This window comes from Triturus cristatus, chromosome 10 (assembly GCF_964204655.1).
Source record: "Triturus cristatus chromosome 10, aTriCri1.1, whole genome shotgun sequence".
Classification (NCBI taxonomy): Eukaryota; Metazoa; Chordata; class Amphibia; order Caudata; family Salamandridae; genus Triturus; species Triturus cristatus.
The window spans coordinates 414,874,816-414,893,256 of NC_140593.1; the positions used below are offsets into that span (position 1 = coordinate 414,874,816).

Sequence of the window (18,441 nt, forward strand, 5' to 3'; positions counted from 1 at the left end):
CTCAGAGGCATAAGTCCCTGGCTAGGCCCTACTGCCTAAACTCCTGCATGGATTCTCCAGCTCTGCTTTACCCCACTGGCCAACTGACTGGAAAAAGTTCCCTCCCTCACTTAAGTAGCCCTAGGTCAGGTGACCTCTAGCCAAGGCGGCAAAAGTAAAACCACACCTCCCTTCTAGAAGGTTCCAGCACATTCCAGGAGCTTCCCCATTCTACCTATGGGACAAAAAAGGCGGGCTGGTGTCGCAACATTGTTGTGGGGTTCCAGCCAGCTCCTGGCAGCTAGGGTGCTACTAATAAAGACCACTCTGCAGTAGCAGGGGTCTGTGGCAGCCATCTTGGGAGAAGGGAGCACCTGCACCTTAACACTGATTGGCAATGAAAAGGCGCCCGGAGACCTAGTCCAACATAAAAATGAGGGTGGAAAAAATGAGGCACGATCAAAAATAGATGGGGAGACCACCCTAGGGCTGACAGGTCTAACACGCGTCCCCCCAGCCGAAAGAGGGGAGAGCTACCCAACCTCTAGGGAGTTCTCATCGCTAAGGCGGAAAAACCTGGAGAGACCGTCAGCATTGGCGTGGTCAACTCCGGGCCGATGTTCCACCCGAAAATCCATCCCCTGTAGGGAAATGGACCACCTCAACAACTTGGGGTTTTCGCCTCTCATCTGCATGAGCCAGCGAAGGGGGCGGTGGTCGGTCTGAATGAGGAAGTGAGTTCCAAAGAGATATGGCCTCAACTTCTTCAGAGCCCAGACCACCGCGAAGGCTTCTCTCTCAATGGTGCTCCATCGCCGTTCCCGAGGGAGGAGTCTCCTGGATATGAAGGCCACTGGTTGATCTTGGCCCTCAGTGTTGAGTTGCGAGAGCACCGCACCTATGCCGTGCTCTGAGGCGTCTGTCTGCACAATGAATTCCTTGCTGAAATCTGGTGTTGCTAGTACTGGAGCGGTACACATCGCCTGTTTCAGTGTGTCAAAGGCTTCTTGGCAAGCAGCTGTCCATACAACCTTGCGAGGTTGCTTCTTCGAGGTCAATTCCGTCAAGGGGGTTACGATGGTACCATATCCCTTGACGAACCGGCGGTAATACCCAGTGAGGCCGAGGAAAGCTCGGACCTCTGTTTGGGTCTTGGGGGGCTCCCAAGCCAAGATGGTCTCTATTTTGGCCTGGAGGGGTTGCGCCTTACCTCCGCCCACCAGGTGTCCCAGGTACACGACAGATCCCTGTCCAATCTGGCATTTGCTGGCTTTAACTGTTAGGCCAGCGCGTTGCAGCGCCTGCAATACCTCCTGGAGGTGTTGCAGATGGTCCTCCCAGGTGCTACTGAAGACAGCTATGTCATCCAGGTAGGCCGCTGAGAAGGACTCCAGACCAGATAGTACCTGATTCACTAACCGCTGGAATGTGGCCGGAGCATTTTTGAGCCCAAAGGGCATCCCTCGGAACTGGTAGTGGCCCTCGGGGTGGAGAACGCTGTCTTCTCCCTTGCTCCATAGGCCATGGCAATCTGCCAATATCCGGATGTCAGATCAATGGTGCTGAGGTACCGGGCTGCTCCCAGCCGGTCCACCAGCTAGTCTGCACGTGGGATGGGGTGAGCATCTGTCTTCGTGACAGAGTTCAACCCCCGGTAGTCCACACAGAACCGAAGCTCCGGCGTCGTACCCGGTGGGGCCGCTTTCGGCACCAACACCACTGGACTAGCCCACGGGCTGCTGGAAGGTTCTATCACCCCCAGCTCTAGCATCTTTGCCACCTCACGCTGGATGCTATCCTTCACTCGGTCAGAGAGCCGGTAAGACTTGTTCTTCACCGGGGGGCTGTCCCCTGTGTCCACATCATGGGTACACAGATGAGTGATTCCAGGCGTGAGGGAGAACAACGAGGCGTACTGTCCCAGGACATGGCGACAGTCTCTCTGTTGCTCTGGGGTCAAGGATGGGGAGAGGACTACACCTTCCACCGAACCATCCTTCTCCTGTACCGCTAGAAGGTCAGGAAGAGCTTCACTCTCTTCCTCTTCGCTCCCATCCGTCACCATAAGGAGAGCAAGCTCTGATCGCTCATGGTGCGGCTTCAGGCGGTTGACGTGGAACACCCTGAGGGGCTGACGGGGGGTCTTCAAATCTACAACGTACGTGGTCTGGCCTCGTCGCTCCACAATGTCGTACGGGCCCGTCCACCGGTCCTGGAGGGCACAAAGCTCCCCAGGTTCCATAACCCACACCTTCTGTCCAACGTCCAACTCGACCGTCCGAGCGTTGCGGTCATACCACTCCTTCATAACGGTCTGGCTAGCCTCTAAGTTCTCGGAGGCCGCCTTCCACAGCTTGGCCATCTGGCTGCGGAACGCCAGCATGTAGCTGACAATGTCACGGGGAGGCTTCTGCGAAGTCTTCTCCCACCCCTCCTTCACCAAGCTGAGGGGCCCCCTAACGGGATGGCCATAGAGCAACTCAAACGGGCTGAACCCGACTCCCTTCTGCGGGACCTCCCGATAGGAGAATAACAAGCAGGGGAGGAGGACGTCCCACTTACGCCTCAAGCCCTCTGGCAGGCTTCGGATCATTCCCTTCAAGGTCTTATTGAAGCGCTCTACAAGTCCGTTAGTCTGGGGGTGGAGAACCGGTAGGTCACCCCACACTCCTTCCACATGGCCTGCATGTAGGCCGACATAAAATTCGTGCCCCTGTCCGACACCACGACCTTGGGGAATCCCACTCGGGTAAAAATCCCCAACAGTGCCCGCGCCACCACCGGTGCAGTGATGGTCCTCAGAGGAATAGCCTCTGGGTACCGAGTGGCGTGGTCCACCAAAACCAAGATGAACCGGTGTCCCGCTGCGGTCGGAGGGTCCAATGGCACAACAATATCAATACCGACCCTCTCAAAAGGGGTCCCGACCACGGGGAGCGGTTCCAAAGGGACCTTTAATTTAGTCCCAGTCTTGCCACTTGCCTGACAAGACTTACAGGTCTTGCAAAAGGTGTCGGAGGCAATCCTCATCCTGGGCCAATAAAAATGTGGGACCAACCGGGCAAAGGTTTTGTCCTGACCCAGATGTCCGGCTAAGGGTATCTCGTGCGCTAACTCCAGCAGGAAGGCCCGGTAACATTAGGGGACCACTATGGCCCTCGAAGATCCATGTACCGGCACCCTGGGCTCACTGTATAGGAGACCATCCTCCCAATACACATGATATCCTCCCATCTCCTGACTGGCCACATGGACTTCGGCCTATCGCCGCATGCCTTCAAGCGTGGGTCACGCCCTTTGTGCCTGACAAAATTCCTCCCAGGTAGGCCCTCCTTCCACATGCCAGTCAACAAGGGTCGGCAAGTCCTCCACGGGAACGACATCCACCTCCGCGGACTCCGGGGGCACCTCTGCGGCCTCCCCATCCATCTCACAGGGCATGTCCTCTACCACCTTCTTCTTTCCTCTTCGGACGTTGGGTTGGGCCATGATTCCAGGCTCCAACCCCGGGTGAGTTCCATGCTGGGCAGCCATGGACCGCGTGACTACGCAAGTCCACCCTGGTAATCCCAGCATCTCTGTGTGAGCTTGAAACTCGACATCTCTCCATTTGGTGTGCTCCAGGTCGTTCCCTAGCAAGCACCCCACAGGCAAGGCAGGGCTCACCGCAACTCTCAGTAGGCCTTTGACTCCTCCCCACTCAAATGGAACACGAGCCACTGGATAGTGGCTCACACTGCCGTCAGCCAATACGGCCGGATGGAACTCCTCGGGGACTACTTGGTCTGGGGACACCAGCCGCCTCACTACAGTGGTCATGCTGGCCACTGTGTCCCTCAGAGCCTCCGCCTCCTCCCCGTTAACTCTCACCCTCTGCTGATATTTAGCAGTGTTCAGGGGCAGGGATACTGCGGGGACCACCTCTCTATCTCCGAGTGAAACCAGCGTCGGGCCTGTCCACTCCCCTTCCCTATCTAAGGGCAGCTCCACCCCAAGCGCTATACTACTCACCGCGGGGCTTTTCCTGCCTGTTGGGGCTGGGGGTCGCTTGCGACACTTGGGATCTCCCTTGTAGTGTCCAATCTCCCCACATTCGTAGCACCGCACAATCCTAGGCTGCTGACTCCTGTCAGGGTAAGTGGGTCTTGTGGAATTGGACGGGGGTGGGGTTCCTACTGCCTTCCCAAACTTATTTTGGGGGCCTTTTGAGAACTCCACCTTTTTATCTCCCCCCTCTTTCTTCTGGGGGAAACCCTGTCCGCCTTTCGAGCCATCTCCCCTGGGGCCCTTGTGAGACACCCGGGTGCTCACCCAAATATCCGCCTCCTCCGCAAGCTCACGGGGATCCATCAACTTGCGGTCCACCAGATGTGGGCGCAGCTCCGGAAAGCTCTTATCCAAGAGATGCTCCCTTAAAAAAAGATTGTACAACCCTTGGTAGTCCTGCACCTCGCTGCCACGCACCCAACCATCTAGTGCCTTGCGGGCATAATCAAAAAAATCCACCCACGTCTGTGTGGACAGCTTATGGCTGCCACGGAACTTCTGCCTGTACCTCTCGGGGTTAAGACCAAATTTCTTTAGTAAGGCCTCTTTCATGGGGGCATACCTGACCTGATCTGCCTTGGCCAAATATAACAGGGTGTACCTGACATTGGGAGGTATATACCCATATAAACCACCTCCCCAATTACTCTCGGGTACCCCATGGGCAGTCAAGGCTACCTCGTATGCCTCCAACCATTTAGCAATGTCGTCCCCCACTGTGTAATTGGTAATGACTTCCTTGGGTAGGTAAAATTTTGACTCGTGAGACTCTTTAGGTATGCTGCCACCATTGTCCTTATTGGACGCATTCAATTGGAGGGCGCGCAGCTCCAACTCTTTTAGCTGAAGCTCGTGCGCCAGCTTCTTTTCCTCCATTGCCCATCTCTTGTTTTCTCTTTCTCTTTCTCTTTCATGTTCCAATTTCGCTAGCTCCCATTTTAATTGCCTCTCTTCCCTCCTGTCCTCGTACTCCTATGGAGACGCGCTCCTCCTAGACCCTGTCCTACTACTGGCCCCAGAACGTTTCCCTGGTGGCACACCTTCAGACTCGTCTATATTTAGTACCTCTAGTACTTCCTGGGCGCTCTCCTCCTGAGGTGCATCTGGCGCTTCCTGTCCCTCATCCCCTCTCCCTTCTGGGTGGGCCTCTACCCATGCCCTGATGGCGGTGCGGAGTTCCGGTCCTTTGGCCTTCCGCACCCCAGGCACCCCCATCCCCTGCCCGAACTCTCTCAGTTGCTTTACTGAGTACCCCTCGAGGTCAGCTAACCGGAATTCCATCTTGACAGGTGGGGACCTAGATACTAAGGAAGAAATTCCTAGGATATGGGTGACAGTTACCAGCTAACCAGGATTCTTTTACACACTCAGCCTGGACAGTGGAATCAATAAACACAGCAATCAATGGTTTCAGAGCTTTTAAAAAAACAATAGGCGTTTAATTGTGGCGCCCTCCGCTTCACGGAAGGGTGCTGTATGGTCACAGGTCCTAAAATCCCACCGCTCGCCACCAATGTAAGACCTGGGGTCACCAGGCCCTAAGGGGGTAACGTGACACGAGCGGCTGGGCACCCAAAGGCCTATGTGTTAAGCGACCATACAACACACACATCCTCTGAAGCACTAAACGCACACAATAAGGGACGCCACACAGTGAATGTGAATGCAAATTAATCAGATTTATCTAGTCAAAGAGCACGCACCGTTTCTCAGATGGCAATGGTTCTCAATTTGCACAGATTTACATTGGTACTACCGCTTCTCATGGCGGTTCCTCCAGCGATCCCTACAGCGATATTGAGCATCGGTGCAGGTGCACCCTCTTGAGCACACCCCAGTGGTAAAGCATTCCTGATATGACCTTAGGCACCCCCGAGCATAACGCGAGGTTGAAGCGCTGCTCATTCAAAGATTTAGGCACTCCTGGGCGCAACGTAAAGCTAACGCGCTACCCGTACACCTAGCACCTTGAGGACCTCCAAGCGTACCCTGAGGATAAAGCGCTACACGTATATATGGCACATTGGGCTTCGGGGCATACCCTGAGGATAAAACGTTACTCGTACATATGGCACATTGCACTTCTGAGCGTACCCTGAGGATGAAGCATTACTCGTACATATGACACATTGACTTCTGAGCGTACCCTGAGGATAATTACTCGTACATATGACACATTGCACTTATGAGCGTACCCTGAGGATAAAGCATTACTCGTACATATGACACATTGCACTTAGGAATTCAACCGGGAGAGAGATCAATACTCGCACCTGGAGTACGTTGCACTTACGAACACAACTTGAAATTAGAGCGCTACTCGCACAGGGAGCGCACTGCATTGTAGAACTTAACTTTCCGATAGAGCGCTACTCGTACATGGAGCGCATTGCATTGAAGAGCACAACGTTCAGATTGACGGCAGTCCCCAGGTAAGGGCAATCCCACGGAGGGGGGGAGTCGAGTCCCAGACGGAAGGGGAGTCTCCCGCGGAGGGGGGGATAGTCAAAGTCTCTCCACGCGGTGGCGCTCCCATTCGGCAGGGGGCGCACCGGGGCCTTCCTAAGTCTCTCGGGGAGCGGGGGGGGCGAGTCCTGGGCCTTCCCACGGCCACGCTACCTCCCAGCCCCCGGGGGTTTTACCTCTGTCTCGTCGTGCGGCTCCGCTCCGGGCCCTTCACTTCAGACGCGCAACGGCGCGGGACACGTCACGGCCAACAGCTCCTCTTCACCACGCTGCGACGGCAGCGATGGGGCACCAGGCTTCTCCGCGGGCCCCGACCTCGTGCTGACACGTCCCTGAGGCCTCCGGGCCGCAGCGGTGATCGCACTGCTGGCCCTCGCGCCAGGGCGGGGTCCAAATTAAGCAGGAGCCTTGCCAGCTCCGTGCTCGACGGTAGATCGACGCGGGGGATCCCAGGTCGGGTTTAGAAGCGCAGGGAACAACGCGCTAATACCTGGTTGATCCCCAGCAGTCAGGCAATCAGTCTTGGCAGGAGGTTTCAGTAGTCAGTTCTTGGCACGACGTTTAAACATTCAGTTTCTGTCATGCAGTCTCAGCATTCAGTTCTTGCGGCGCAGGTGATACTGGCGCCCTTGGGGGTTCTGTTCCTTGGGGGAAGGGGATGAGTTGGCGACTAGGTCCTTCCTAGTCAGGCTGGGCAGAGGTTCCCTGGGTCCTCCTACTGCTGGGCAAGATCAGTGGGTTTCAAAGGATCCCTCACTCACTTAAGAGGCAGCACCTAAGCCCTGTCACTCTCAGAGGCATAAGTCCCTGGCTAGGCCCTACTGCCTAAACTCCTGCATGGATTCTCCAGCTCTGCTTTACCCCACTGGCCAACTGACTGGAAAAAGTTCCCTCCCTCACTTAAGTAGCCCTAGGTCAGGTGACCTCTAGCCAAGGCGGCAAAAGTAAAACCACACCTCCCTTCTAGAAGGTTCCAGCACATTCCAGGAGCTTCCCCATTCTACCTATGGGACAAAAAAGGCGGGCTGGTGTCGCAACATTGTTGTGGGGTTCCAGCCAGCTCCTGGCAGCTAGGGTGCTACTAATAAAGACCACTCTGCAGTAGCAGGGGTCTGTGGCAGCCATCTTGGGAGAAGGGAGCACCTGCACCTTAACACTGATTGGCAATGAAAAGGTGCCCGGAGACCTAGTCCAACATAAAAATGAGGGTGGAAAAAATGAGGCACGATCAAAAATAGATGGGGAGACCACCCTAGGGCTGACAGGTCTAACATGCATCAGACTCCAAATTCTCCAATCACTCTCTGTATTTCTGTTCGGTGAAAGATGATTTTGAAAATTTGCTAAAGCAAGCTAGCTCAGTACTGAAGATCAGTTTCCAAAGATGCTACCTCTTAATGTGTGCTCTTGAAATTCATTAAGAAATACATTTGAATATTTTGGATAAATATTTATTTAATAAACAGTTTGATATATCACTCCTGTACCATAATGCATTAGGTCTTCTTACAATAAACTGAAAAGAATACAAAATAGATTTAAAATAGAACTATTTCATGCATTATCCTGTAAGAGAAGACAAGAACTAAACCTTCCCAAACAATTTCTTTTTCTCTAAAGGCTCAATGGAAGGAACAGATCCCAGACATGCAACAGAATGCCTTCATTATCAATTTAGCAATAGATGGATGGAAGGATATGGTGTTAGAGGACCAATGCTAAGACAATTGATTAGCTTTTGCTTTTTTTTCCCCCTCTCCAGTCTTGAATTATTCTGTTTTTCTTAACTTTGACCTAGTCGTGTTTCTTCTGGGTGCCTGCTCATAAAGCTGCGTTTTTACTTTTCACCTTTATTTCATTTCTGTGACATAAATGAAACAAAGAAAAGCAAGCCAGGTACACAGTATAACTAACGTTCCCTCAACACTCCTTTCTTTATCTCTTTCAAAAATTCTCTGCATTGTGAAAATCCTACTTCCATAATATATGCATCTAGCATAACCCTCACATACTCCAACGTCCAGGCCTTCCCGTGAACTTTTTGCTTGGGTCACGTTTTCCATTATCTTCAACCATCACTCCTTAAATAAATTTTAAAAAAGGAATCGTCTTTTCTTTTACATAATCTATGAAAACTTAAGGCAACTGAGCATGTGACAACATGATGGGCGATAGTGCAGATGATTTGTGGTTGCTTCGCTGATGTCGAAAATGATTTTTACAGTATTGGTGCTGACTGTTTTGATTCATGGTACTATGTATTGTGAACCCAAGTGATAGATAAATACGTTGTATTGAAATACAGTGTGTAAAACTCTTAGCGATGGGTAAGCACAATTAAAGTTCTGTGAGAGAAATGGGTTGTATTGGCTGGCAGATACAATGGGTGCCCCTTCGTCCCTCTTCTTATTAAATAGAAACATGGTGGGATGGGGACTGAAGATATGTATGCTTGAACATAATGTGTCTCTTTGTGCCAATGACGTGCTGCTATATTTCTGTGACCCTGAGATGTGTGTACCACAAATACATTTTGGCATGGTTTTGTGGCCTGAAGATTAAGTGTTGTAACTACTTTTCCCTTTGAGTCCATTAGTAAACAAGGACCTAGGGAGACTACTGGCTTTATTTTTGCAGTGGCAGATGTCTAACTGTATATAGTTGCACTTTATGATTTGCCACACACAGGAAAGGTGTGAGATTTTGGCTCTCCTGACTCTGCCTAGTATCAGTTTAGTGGGACTGACAAAAGTGGTTGTGCTTCCTTCACACCTCTGTTTTATTTTCAGGATGCTCTTTACTTACCCCGCAAGAATTTAGATGAGCTTGGTGGACTAGTATGAGTCGGAAACTTTTAAACTCTTCCAGTAGGAAGGTGGAATGGGGCTGAACAACCTTTAATATTACCAAGTAGTGGCCAGCTCCCATATTTGGTGTAATGGCTAAAAAAGAAAATATGAGTGCTGGTAAGTTGCTATTGGAGTGAATGCATGGCAGTAGGTCTTGAGAGGAAATATTCTGTTATTACTCCGTGAAGGAGGATTCCCTCCCATACATATTACAGTAAACTTGACTCTTGAGGAAGAAGGAACAAACCAAGAAACTGGGTGCTATACAGATTATGGTGCAGGTACCATTGTTGGCTGCTAAGCACTTTTTGAAAGCATCTCATGTCATGGATGTGTCAAAATAAGGAAAGCGAGAATTGCAGAGCAATTGGTGAACTGTCCATAAAGGGGTTATTCAAGACCTTTTATGCCACGATGGAAGTCTATGGGTGCTGTCTGCCAGACTTCTCAATACCAATGACTGAGCAGGGTGGCCAAGGACACTGGGCAATGCTTCTCTACCAGCCCAATGGAATTTGAAACAATAAAGAGCATGATGGAGCCGCAAACTGGCTGAATGCTTGCATTCACATTGTATGGGGCATATTTGGTTAAAGGCACACAGGCGACTGAGGCTAGATTTCAGGGGAACTGTGATCCTGTCCCAAGCACTGGGGCAGAATATGAAGTCATCTAAAGAAAGTTTTCTTAAATGTCCGATTGAGGAAGTGACATAAAACGTGCATGACTCCAATCGTGCTCAAGAAGTTTGGCTTGAAGACAAATGTTCTAAAGGTAATCTGGCGGACTTTTTCCATTTTTGTTGCAGTGTCTTCGTGTAGTAGCCTGTTGGATAGATGTATTAATTGGGGGTTGGTTGCCAAGCCTCAAGATGATAAAATAAGGCACATGCTTGGTCTTTTAATGCTGTTCCTGGAAGTGATACAACAAACAAATGATGGACGGAATGCTGACAATGCAGACATTCTCCCCCAGTCAAGAGATCTGGGTTAAATCCATCGTTCTTTTGCCCACTACACCACCCCAGTTCAGACATGGCCATATGCAAATCAGTCTTGACCCTGTGCCTCATGGGAACAGTCCAGCCCGAACTGCCAAGCCATGTCTTCCCTGGACCGGAATCAGGCATCCTAGGACCGGTTTCTGGCTATCAGCCGTCATCAGCCAGGATAGCTTGACTCCAGTGGCGTAGTGAGCACGGGTCCCACGTCTGGGAATACCCATCCCACTTAGGGCGAAAAGCGTTACAACAAACAAATGATGGACGGAATGCTGACAATGCAGACATTCTCCCCCAGTCAAGAGATCTGGGTTAAATCCATCGTTCTTTTGCCCACCACGCCACCCCAGTTCAGACATGGCCATATGCAAATCAGTCTTGACCCGCCCGAACTGCCAAGCCATGTCTTCCCTGGACCGGAATCAGGCATCCTAGGACCGGTTTCTGGCTATCAGCCGTCATCAGCCTGGATAGCTTGACTCCAGTGGCGTAGTGAGCACGGGTCCCACGTCTGGGAATACCCATCCCACTTAGGGCGAAAAGTGTTACAACAAACAAATGATGGACGGAATGCTGACAATGCAGACATTCTCCCCCAGTCAAGAGATCTGGGTTAAATCCATCGTTCTTTTGCCCACCACGCTACCCCAGTTCAGACATGGCCATATGCAAATCAGTCTTGACCCTGTGCCTCATGGGAACAGTCCAGCCCGAACTGCCAAGCCATGTCTTCCCTGGACCGGAATCAGGCATCCTAGGACCGGTTTCTGGCTATCAGCCGTCATCAGCCAGGATAGCTTGACTCCAGTGGCGTAGTGAGCACGGGTCCCACGTCTGGAAATACCCATCCCACTTAGGGCGAAAAGCGTTACAACAAACAAATGATGGACGGAATGCTGACAATGCAGACATTCTCCCCCAGTCAAGAGATCTGGGTTAAATCCATCGTTCTTTTGCCCACTACGCCACCCCAGTTCAGACATGGCCATATGCAAATCAGTCTTGACCCTGTGCCTCATGGGAACAGTCCAGCCCGAACTGGAAGTGAGGCACATAGCCATCACATGGGCAATTAGGAAGGCGCACAGAAATGGAAAATAACTGTTGGGGAATAGGAGAAGCGAATGCTGTTACGAAATAAGGGAAACTGTATAATGATCAGACTGATTTAAAGTAAATACATGAACTGCGTTTTCTTCCCACCGGATTCAAGACCATCCTGAGTGCAGTCCCCTGAGATTTGGTATTTTGCTAATGGGTTTTTAAGTAAGTGTATATACTGACGTTTTGTGTGCCTTCATAAAACAGTATGCAGGTGTCAATATAGGATGTCAGTCTTGATCAATATGAATTCACTCCAGCAATTTTTTGTTCCTCGCTATTCCATGCAGCCCGTTCTTCACTGCCACGCCAAGACGATATCCTGTTTTGTGTTTCCTCTCTTCACTGTGTGTTCCCATTCTAATGTGGTAGCTTATTTAATAACAAAATCTGTGCAGAATGACAATGTTGACAAAGTGAACCTTCCCAATAAAAGAGAAATGTTTTTTGTCCGCCATTTAAAATGTCAGGTAGCTGCTGTTTGTTGTGCCGCTAACAGCCCTAAAAATCTAACTGTGTCACTTTGTTCTATGACTTTTTGCATCACATTATTTAATGTTTGTAGTCAACAGATTCAAGCTTTTCAAATTCCCTCCTTAATCTTTGATGCAAACCTGCGAGCACAGTGTGTTGTCCATGTAGAGTGATATTTGCATAATGTATTCTAAAGCCTGAATTTTCAACAGAGCAATTGCTTTTCCATTTGCCCTTAGGTTCTTTGCAAGATTGCATGGTAACTGGGAGCACAGAAATCCTTTTGTGGGCATTAGTTTACAAAGGGCGAGGGGGAACAATCGGAATTCACAGGTGTTAAGTCTCTCAAGATCTAAAAATTTAATTTAGGGTGCAAATGTTTACCTATGATGTAGCATTGCCTACTTTGATTCCTTTCTGCTATGATAATTGTTATTTTTTCATATTTTGTTCTAGAGCTGAATAGTGTTCTGACTTCCACCCCAAACGGCAAAGCAGTAAATGGTAAAGCAGAAAGTAGTGACAGTGGAGCAGAGTCAGAAGATCATAATGATGAAGATGATGATGAAGTGGAGAAGGGGGATGATGGAGAAGATGAAGAAGAGGAGGTAGATCACAGAGGAGAAGAAGAAACACAACTCCATGTAGAAGGTACATTTAAAGGTTTGGACTTTGTTCAGTTCACTGTCTCATGGCATCAAGAGGGGTTGTGTAGGTTCTGGTTGTTGGCTCACCACATCAGCATAGGCTCTGGCCTCCACTCCCTTGGTAGAAGACTGCTCCCCATAATATAAAGCCCTCTGCCTGGATGGCAGAGTGCTCTCTGCTATCAGTGCACCTGTTGTAATTTAGTGAGTGGCTGTCATATTTTTTTGGCCCTACTCCCCTAAAACCTATTACAGTGAAGCAAAGTTCCAAAGCTGCAAATTTGTCTCAGTAAGATGGAAGAAAGAGAGTATTTCTCACTGTGCTAAATGCCCATTGTTTGTTTTCTCTGCCCCAGACCACCATGCTTTACATTGCCTTTCAGGGCTGATACATCCAGTGATGATTGCGCCCTCTAAATTGGGTGGACAGTTGCTAAGTCCCCCCACATCCGAATGTGTTACTCAGTACCACAATACAGAATGGTGGACGGGACATCTGGCATTTATTTGCTTGGGACACTCATCCAACAACCTCAAAGTGAGATCCCTCCCTCCCCTTCCCGAGTCCTTTTAATTGTTATGTACTGGCAGGAGATTGCAACATTCCAGCACTGGTATACCAATTTAAAACACAATGGCAGGTCACTAAGTATTGTAAAGAACATTATTATAATCACCTGACCCTCTTCACATCAAAGACCAGCATTTTAATAATGCTTTGATGTATTATGCATTAATATCGTCGGTGATTTTCTTTAGATTGACCATACATTGTTTCACCTTTCAATAGCTCCACTTGTATTGTACATAGTCTGTTATAAAAATTAGTTGTGGTCCTAATTGGAATTTACTTTTGGTTATTTATGTTCCATGAGTCATGTGGCCAGAGTGGTGTGTAATGAGGGATCAATTGAACTTCTGATACAATGCTTTTATTTGGTGCAGAACCCAGTGTTAATGGCTTTGTGGTTTTAACAGACATCATTGATCGGTCTAATCTTAATAGAGAATGGAATACCAGAGTTATGGACCCAGTACACAAAAGCCTATGCTTCCTTACTTAGCTTCTTAAAATGTAGTAGGTGTCTGTTAAGATTCGGATGGCACATTGATGTTGCTGATGCTGTTTTGAGGCAATGATTCAAATTTGAAGTTCGGTCCTAAACTCTTGCCCTCCCTTCCACCACAACGCTCCTTAGTCTCCCACAATTCTCCTTGCCCACATCCACACTGCCACGAAGACATTCCCACATGAAACACGGGTAACCCATACCACATCCATTCGTCCTGAACCCATATCTTCAAGATCAAATAAAAATATAAAACTACACAACTATTTGAAGGGGGAGTGGCAGTTGTCTATAGGAGCTTCTTCCCAAATACACGCTCAGTCAGGGGTTTACCTTCACTGTGTTGCATGCATTGTCGCATGACAATAATTTCACATCAGAGACCTCTTGTCTTGGCACAATATAAGTGTTATTTCATAGCAAGTATTGATACGTGAATGTAGAGGCAAGACGTAGTGATACGCATGGTAGCGGGTGCAGTATTATTAGAGGTTGATACAATCAACGGTAATATAGTATCATTCAAACCTTTCAGATCATGGCAGCAAAATGCATGTTTGTACTAGTCAAATGCTCAATATCACTCAATTCTGTATGATCCTTCCTCCTCATCTACCTGTCTTCTTCCCTTAAATCCAGCCTCCCCAGAGGGCTTCCTTGAGCCAAAAGAGCAGCTTTCTACCTTAACTACCACACACTCTGCATACTTGGAGCCTTAAACACATGGTTCAGCAATCATTATTCACTTCGGACGAAATTACTTATTTCCAACCTGACAGTGCTGATCTTTTGTCAGCTTGTAGCTGAGGTAACTCATACTGCAGGTCACACCTTAGGCACCGCCTGGGCTACCTACAAGACAACATTCAGGAGTGAATGGCCTGTAAAAGATTGGATAGCCCTGGATAGTTGACCAAGGGACTTGTTACCTCCATAGCGTCTCCTAGGACACTGGAAGGATGGTTGAATAGAATTGTATGAAGAAACTGAAATAGATAATCAGTGCTTCCAACAACACACCAAGCTATGAAGGCTTCCATCTGAGGAACATCTACTCAGACCAAATTATTCATTTAGTCTCCCCATCAAAAGTACTCCACAAGATTATCACTGAATTCCGTAACGCAGAGACCACTGATATGAATATCAGCTCGTGAGCGATAACTCCAGGTAAAACACGGAAACTAGCAATTTCAAGTATCGCTGTTCCTGAAGATATCTGGTCCAAAAACTCTGGACCAAATGAGTTTGGTGTATGTACTAAGAGGGTAACTGTTCCTAGGAAAAAAAAAAAAGAAGAAAAAAATCTAGTGGTTAGGTATGTGTGTCTGGTAAATCAGGTCGGGTGAAAAGTGGATGTGGGGAATTTCTCCTTTAGAATATAGTGCCCTCACACACCCTTTCGAGTGTCATGCTTCATCATCGGGCGTTGCTCCTCGTGGGGGTGGCGCTGCAGTCCCTCACGGGCCCCGCAAGAGTGCTCTTTTTTGGAGATCTTTTATGGAGACGCCGCAGTTGTGCATGCGGGTGTGTGGGCCTATAAAAAGGGAGGTGAGTAGGTGCGTTAAAAAATGCTATGTGGAGCCCAGAACCTAAGTTTTTATTCACGGCCCCGTGTAGCAAAGATAAAAAATAATCCTGGAGCTTCTCTTTGGAAAAAATGAATGAGGGCAGGTGTGTTGATAACTGCTGCTCTCAGGATGAGTGAGTGGGAATCCTACGAATATAGGGTCAACATGTTTCGCGCATAAAAGCTGGTCCTTAAGGGATCCGTTTGCGCTTCGTCAGGACCGGGTATAAGGTGAGAGAAAATATATATATATATAAGAAAAGATATTCTGAAGACAAGGTTCCAGGGAAGTACAGTACTGTGAACCTATGGTACCTTATTATTAAAGGGATAAAGCGTCCTCGCGCTGATAGGAACTCCTTCTTTTAGGAACCTATACCCAACCCTCCAAGTACAGGGAATGGGCTCCGTCAGCGCCTCGGAGTTGGCAACCAGAGAGAGAGTGCTCGATTGACCAAGGTGTGGAAACCTACCCCTCCTCCGTGGTGCGCCATCAATCCCGGCGCACCACGGACTGCAGACATCAGCACAGCTTTGCCCCTACCCCACCCCAAGAGCAGCATGCGGGGAGTAGACAGTGCTCACCCTGCACAAACAGAAGCCTGTCCTGACCCGCATCACACTCTTTGCCTCCTTGTGGCCCTCCTGCTGACATTTTCTTCCTGCTCAAAGCAGAATGAAAATGTAAGTATATTTTTATGAGAATCGGGAAATCTGTGTGGAAAAGCACCTATTATCACTGGTCTTTATCAGTTATTCCTCATTTTGGGGAGAAACTCGTAATAACTGTAATTTGATGTGGTTGTGCTGGCTGGAAATATAAAAGATTCTGAAGGCCCCCTGGTATCACTGCTACAAAATCTGCCCAGCTCTTAACAAGGGCAGTGTGCTTCCCTAAGGAAGACATTCAAACCCTGATAATAGCTGTCTACTTTGCAACTAAAGCCCCGAAGAAACTAGGTTTGGAAAAAATGGTTTCCCCTTCATTGATGACTAAGATAGTTTACGCAGATTTTGCCGACCTTAAATGTCAAGCGGTGGCTGCTCAGATCCCTACATTCTTGGAATCTAAAATGAAAGTTTCTACAGACACCTTAATTAGGGCAAACCTAAATAACTCTCCTCCTCTGGAAACCTTCCCAAGTCACAGCAGTATAACCTACGCAAAACTGTTCCAAAGGAAACCAGGACTAACTGCGTTTCCTCACCGAGGGACTTTAATGGATATGCTAAAATAGAGAGCATTTTGTGACACGTCTTCTCCCTGGCTTGCAAGCAATGTTTCTTTGCTCTGCGTGGCTTTTCTGGCCTGCTCTTTAGTTTCTGACCATTGAAATCAACAATCTGCATGCCCACTGTAAGTGCCCCACATTTTTATTATGATGTTGGCCCCCAGAGCACCATACGTCTGGCAAGGAGTCTCCCAAAGTAAACCTCCAATCTGAAAGTAGGTGCCTACTGCCCTCTCATTCCAGGCCTCACCCCTTTGGCACTCTTTGGTGAAAATCCCATCCATACACCTGTAAACTGGGCATTTTCCCATGTTCTGTGGCACATGTGTTTTTTTTGGTCTATGTGTGATTACATGTCCATTTTTATGCATGTATTTAATGTAACCAAATGACTGAAAGGTGTCCCTGAGCATGGACCCCATCCACTCCATCTAAGTTGGCAGCTGTCACCTAGCAATGGTGGCCTTCTCTTGGTAGCTGTCTTTCTTGAATCAACCAAATGAACTTGAACAGTTGAAACTGGTTTGAAGTGTGACACCCTGCTCCATTAGCCCACAGAAATAGGACACAAATGAAGAAGACTATAAGACAAGCATGACATTTAAAACAGTTACTACTTGCTGAGGGTGAAAGATAATAAATATTTGCCTCTCACACCAATACCTGGTGAGTTATGGTCCATTGAGGAGACTCTGCATCATTTGAAACAGCTGCATTGCCAGTAATAGTGCCTCTGCTGTGTTGCTGTCTCCTCATCAGGCTAGAGTCAGTCTTAAATCCTGAAAGGCCATTTTTGTGGTGATCTGTAGCAGAAAAGAAGCTGGACTGCACAGTGAGGAGAGCAGCCTCTCTACCACTGGAAGGTAAACACCAGGTCAAATTGGCTTATGAATCTTCTTGAAGGAGTCTTAATAGAAATGAGACAATCCAGGAACTCTGAAATCTGTGTGCCGCATATGTCCTTAAAACAGGACAGAGCCTACAAAAAAGCTTTACGTGTGTCCTGGATCATTACTTGTATGCCTTGATCCACCCAAGCCTTTAGTAAGCCCTTTCAGAGGGACCTAGAGGTTTTGAACATTCACAACCCAGGTGTGATGTCTGGTTGTAGTTATCTAAAGTTAGATGAACTGTCTGAACAATCTTCCCAACCCTTGCAGTTCTGGAGATCTGTTCTAGGAGGTGATTAGTTTCGAATCCTGAATTCCAGTTCCGAGTTAGGTTTGGTGAAGTCTTGGGATCCAGTAAGATTTCCAATTCTGAACTTTGAACATCCATTTTCGAGGTACATTTTTTAATATTGCTACACGCTAGGGGATGATATGCGGACACACTGTGCCTGTTCCATTACAAACCTAGATCTATTCAGTTAGCAACTGAACCTTAAAACATTTGGACTGCGTCATCAATGGTTGTTGGACCCCTAAAAACGTGGTTATTAGTGCCCTAAATACCACCATTTAATTTGTTTGGGTACGAACCTTGTTGTTTGGATGGAGATTTTTTGAGTTCACATATGTTTTTCAATTTTGAACTGGAAACTCAGCATCTGGGGCTTCAGTACATTGAGTTGTCCAGCATTGAACGCGGAGTCTGAGTTTACTGATCAGAGACCCATGCTTATCGTAGGAAGGTTACTAAGTTCTAATCTTACTTTGTCTGCACCTCTCTCTAATTACTGGGATTTCGTTATTAAACAGAAGTAAACCTGAAAAGATAGCCTTGGTCTAGGGCCAACTATGTAAATGCAGGAAGGACACTTGGGGTTGGTTATATCTCTGCCACAGAAAGTGCTACCACCTTCTGGTTTTCTTTGTCCATTATGTTTGTAACTGTTCTCATTACTTGTAAAAGTCCTCTTTTTTTTTTTTTCAAAATTGGAGCGGTAGCTTAACAGTGAATTAATTTTTTTATCTGGGAGTTTTTTTTCATATTGCTAAGTACCACCTCGCAGTTACTTCAAAGTGAGTACTGTTCAAATATAGGAGTCAGATTTTGTTGTAGCA

The 18,441-nt window shown here is 48.1% G+C and overlaps 1 protein-coding gene across 6 annotated transcripts in view; it reads left to right on the top strand.

Annotated features, from left to right (window-relative positions):
- ACBD5 (acyl-CoA binding domain containing 5) overlaps positions 1-18,441 on the top strand; it is a 319,177-nt gene that overhangs the window by 110,955 nt on the left and 189,781 nt on the right. For all 6 annotated transcript variants that reach the window (XM_085631746.1, XM_085631748.1, XM_085631752.1 and 3 more), the window contains one exon: positions 12,373-12,567. In XM_085631746.1, the coding sequence (XP_085487872.1) occupies positions 12,373-12,567 (195 nt within the window). The remainder of the gene's footprint in view (positions 1-12,372; positions 12,568-18,441) is intronic.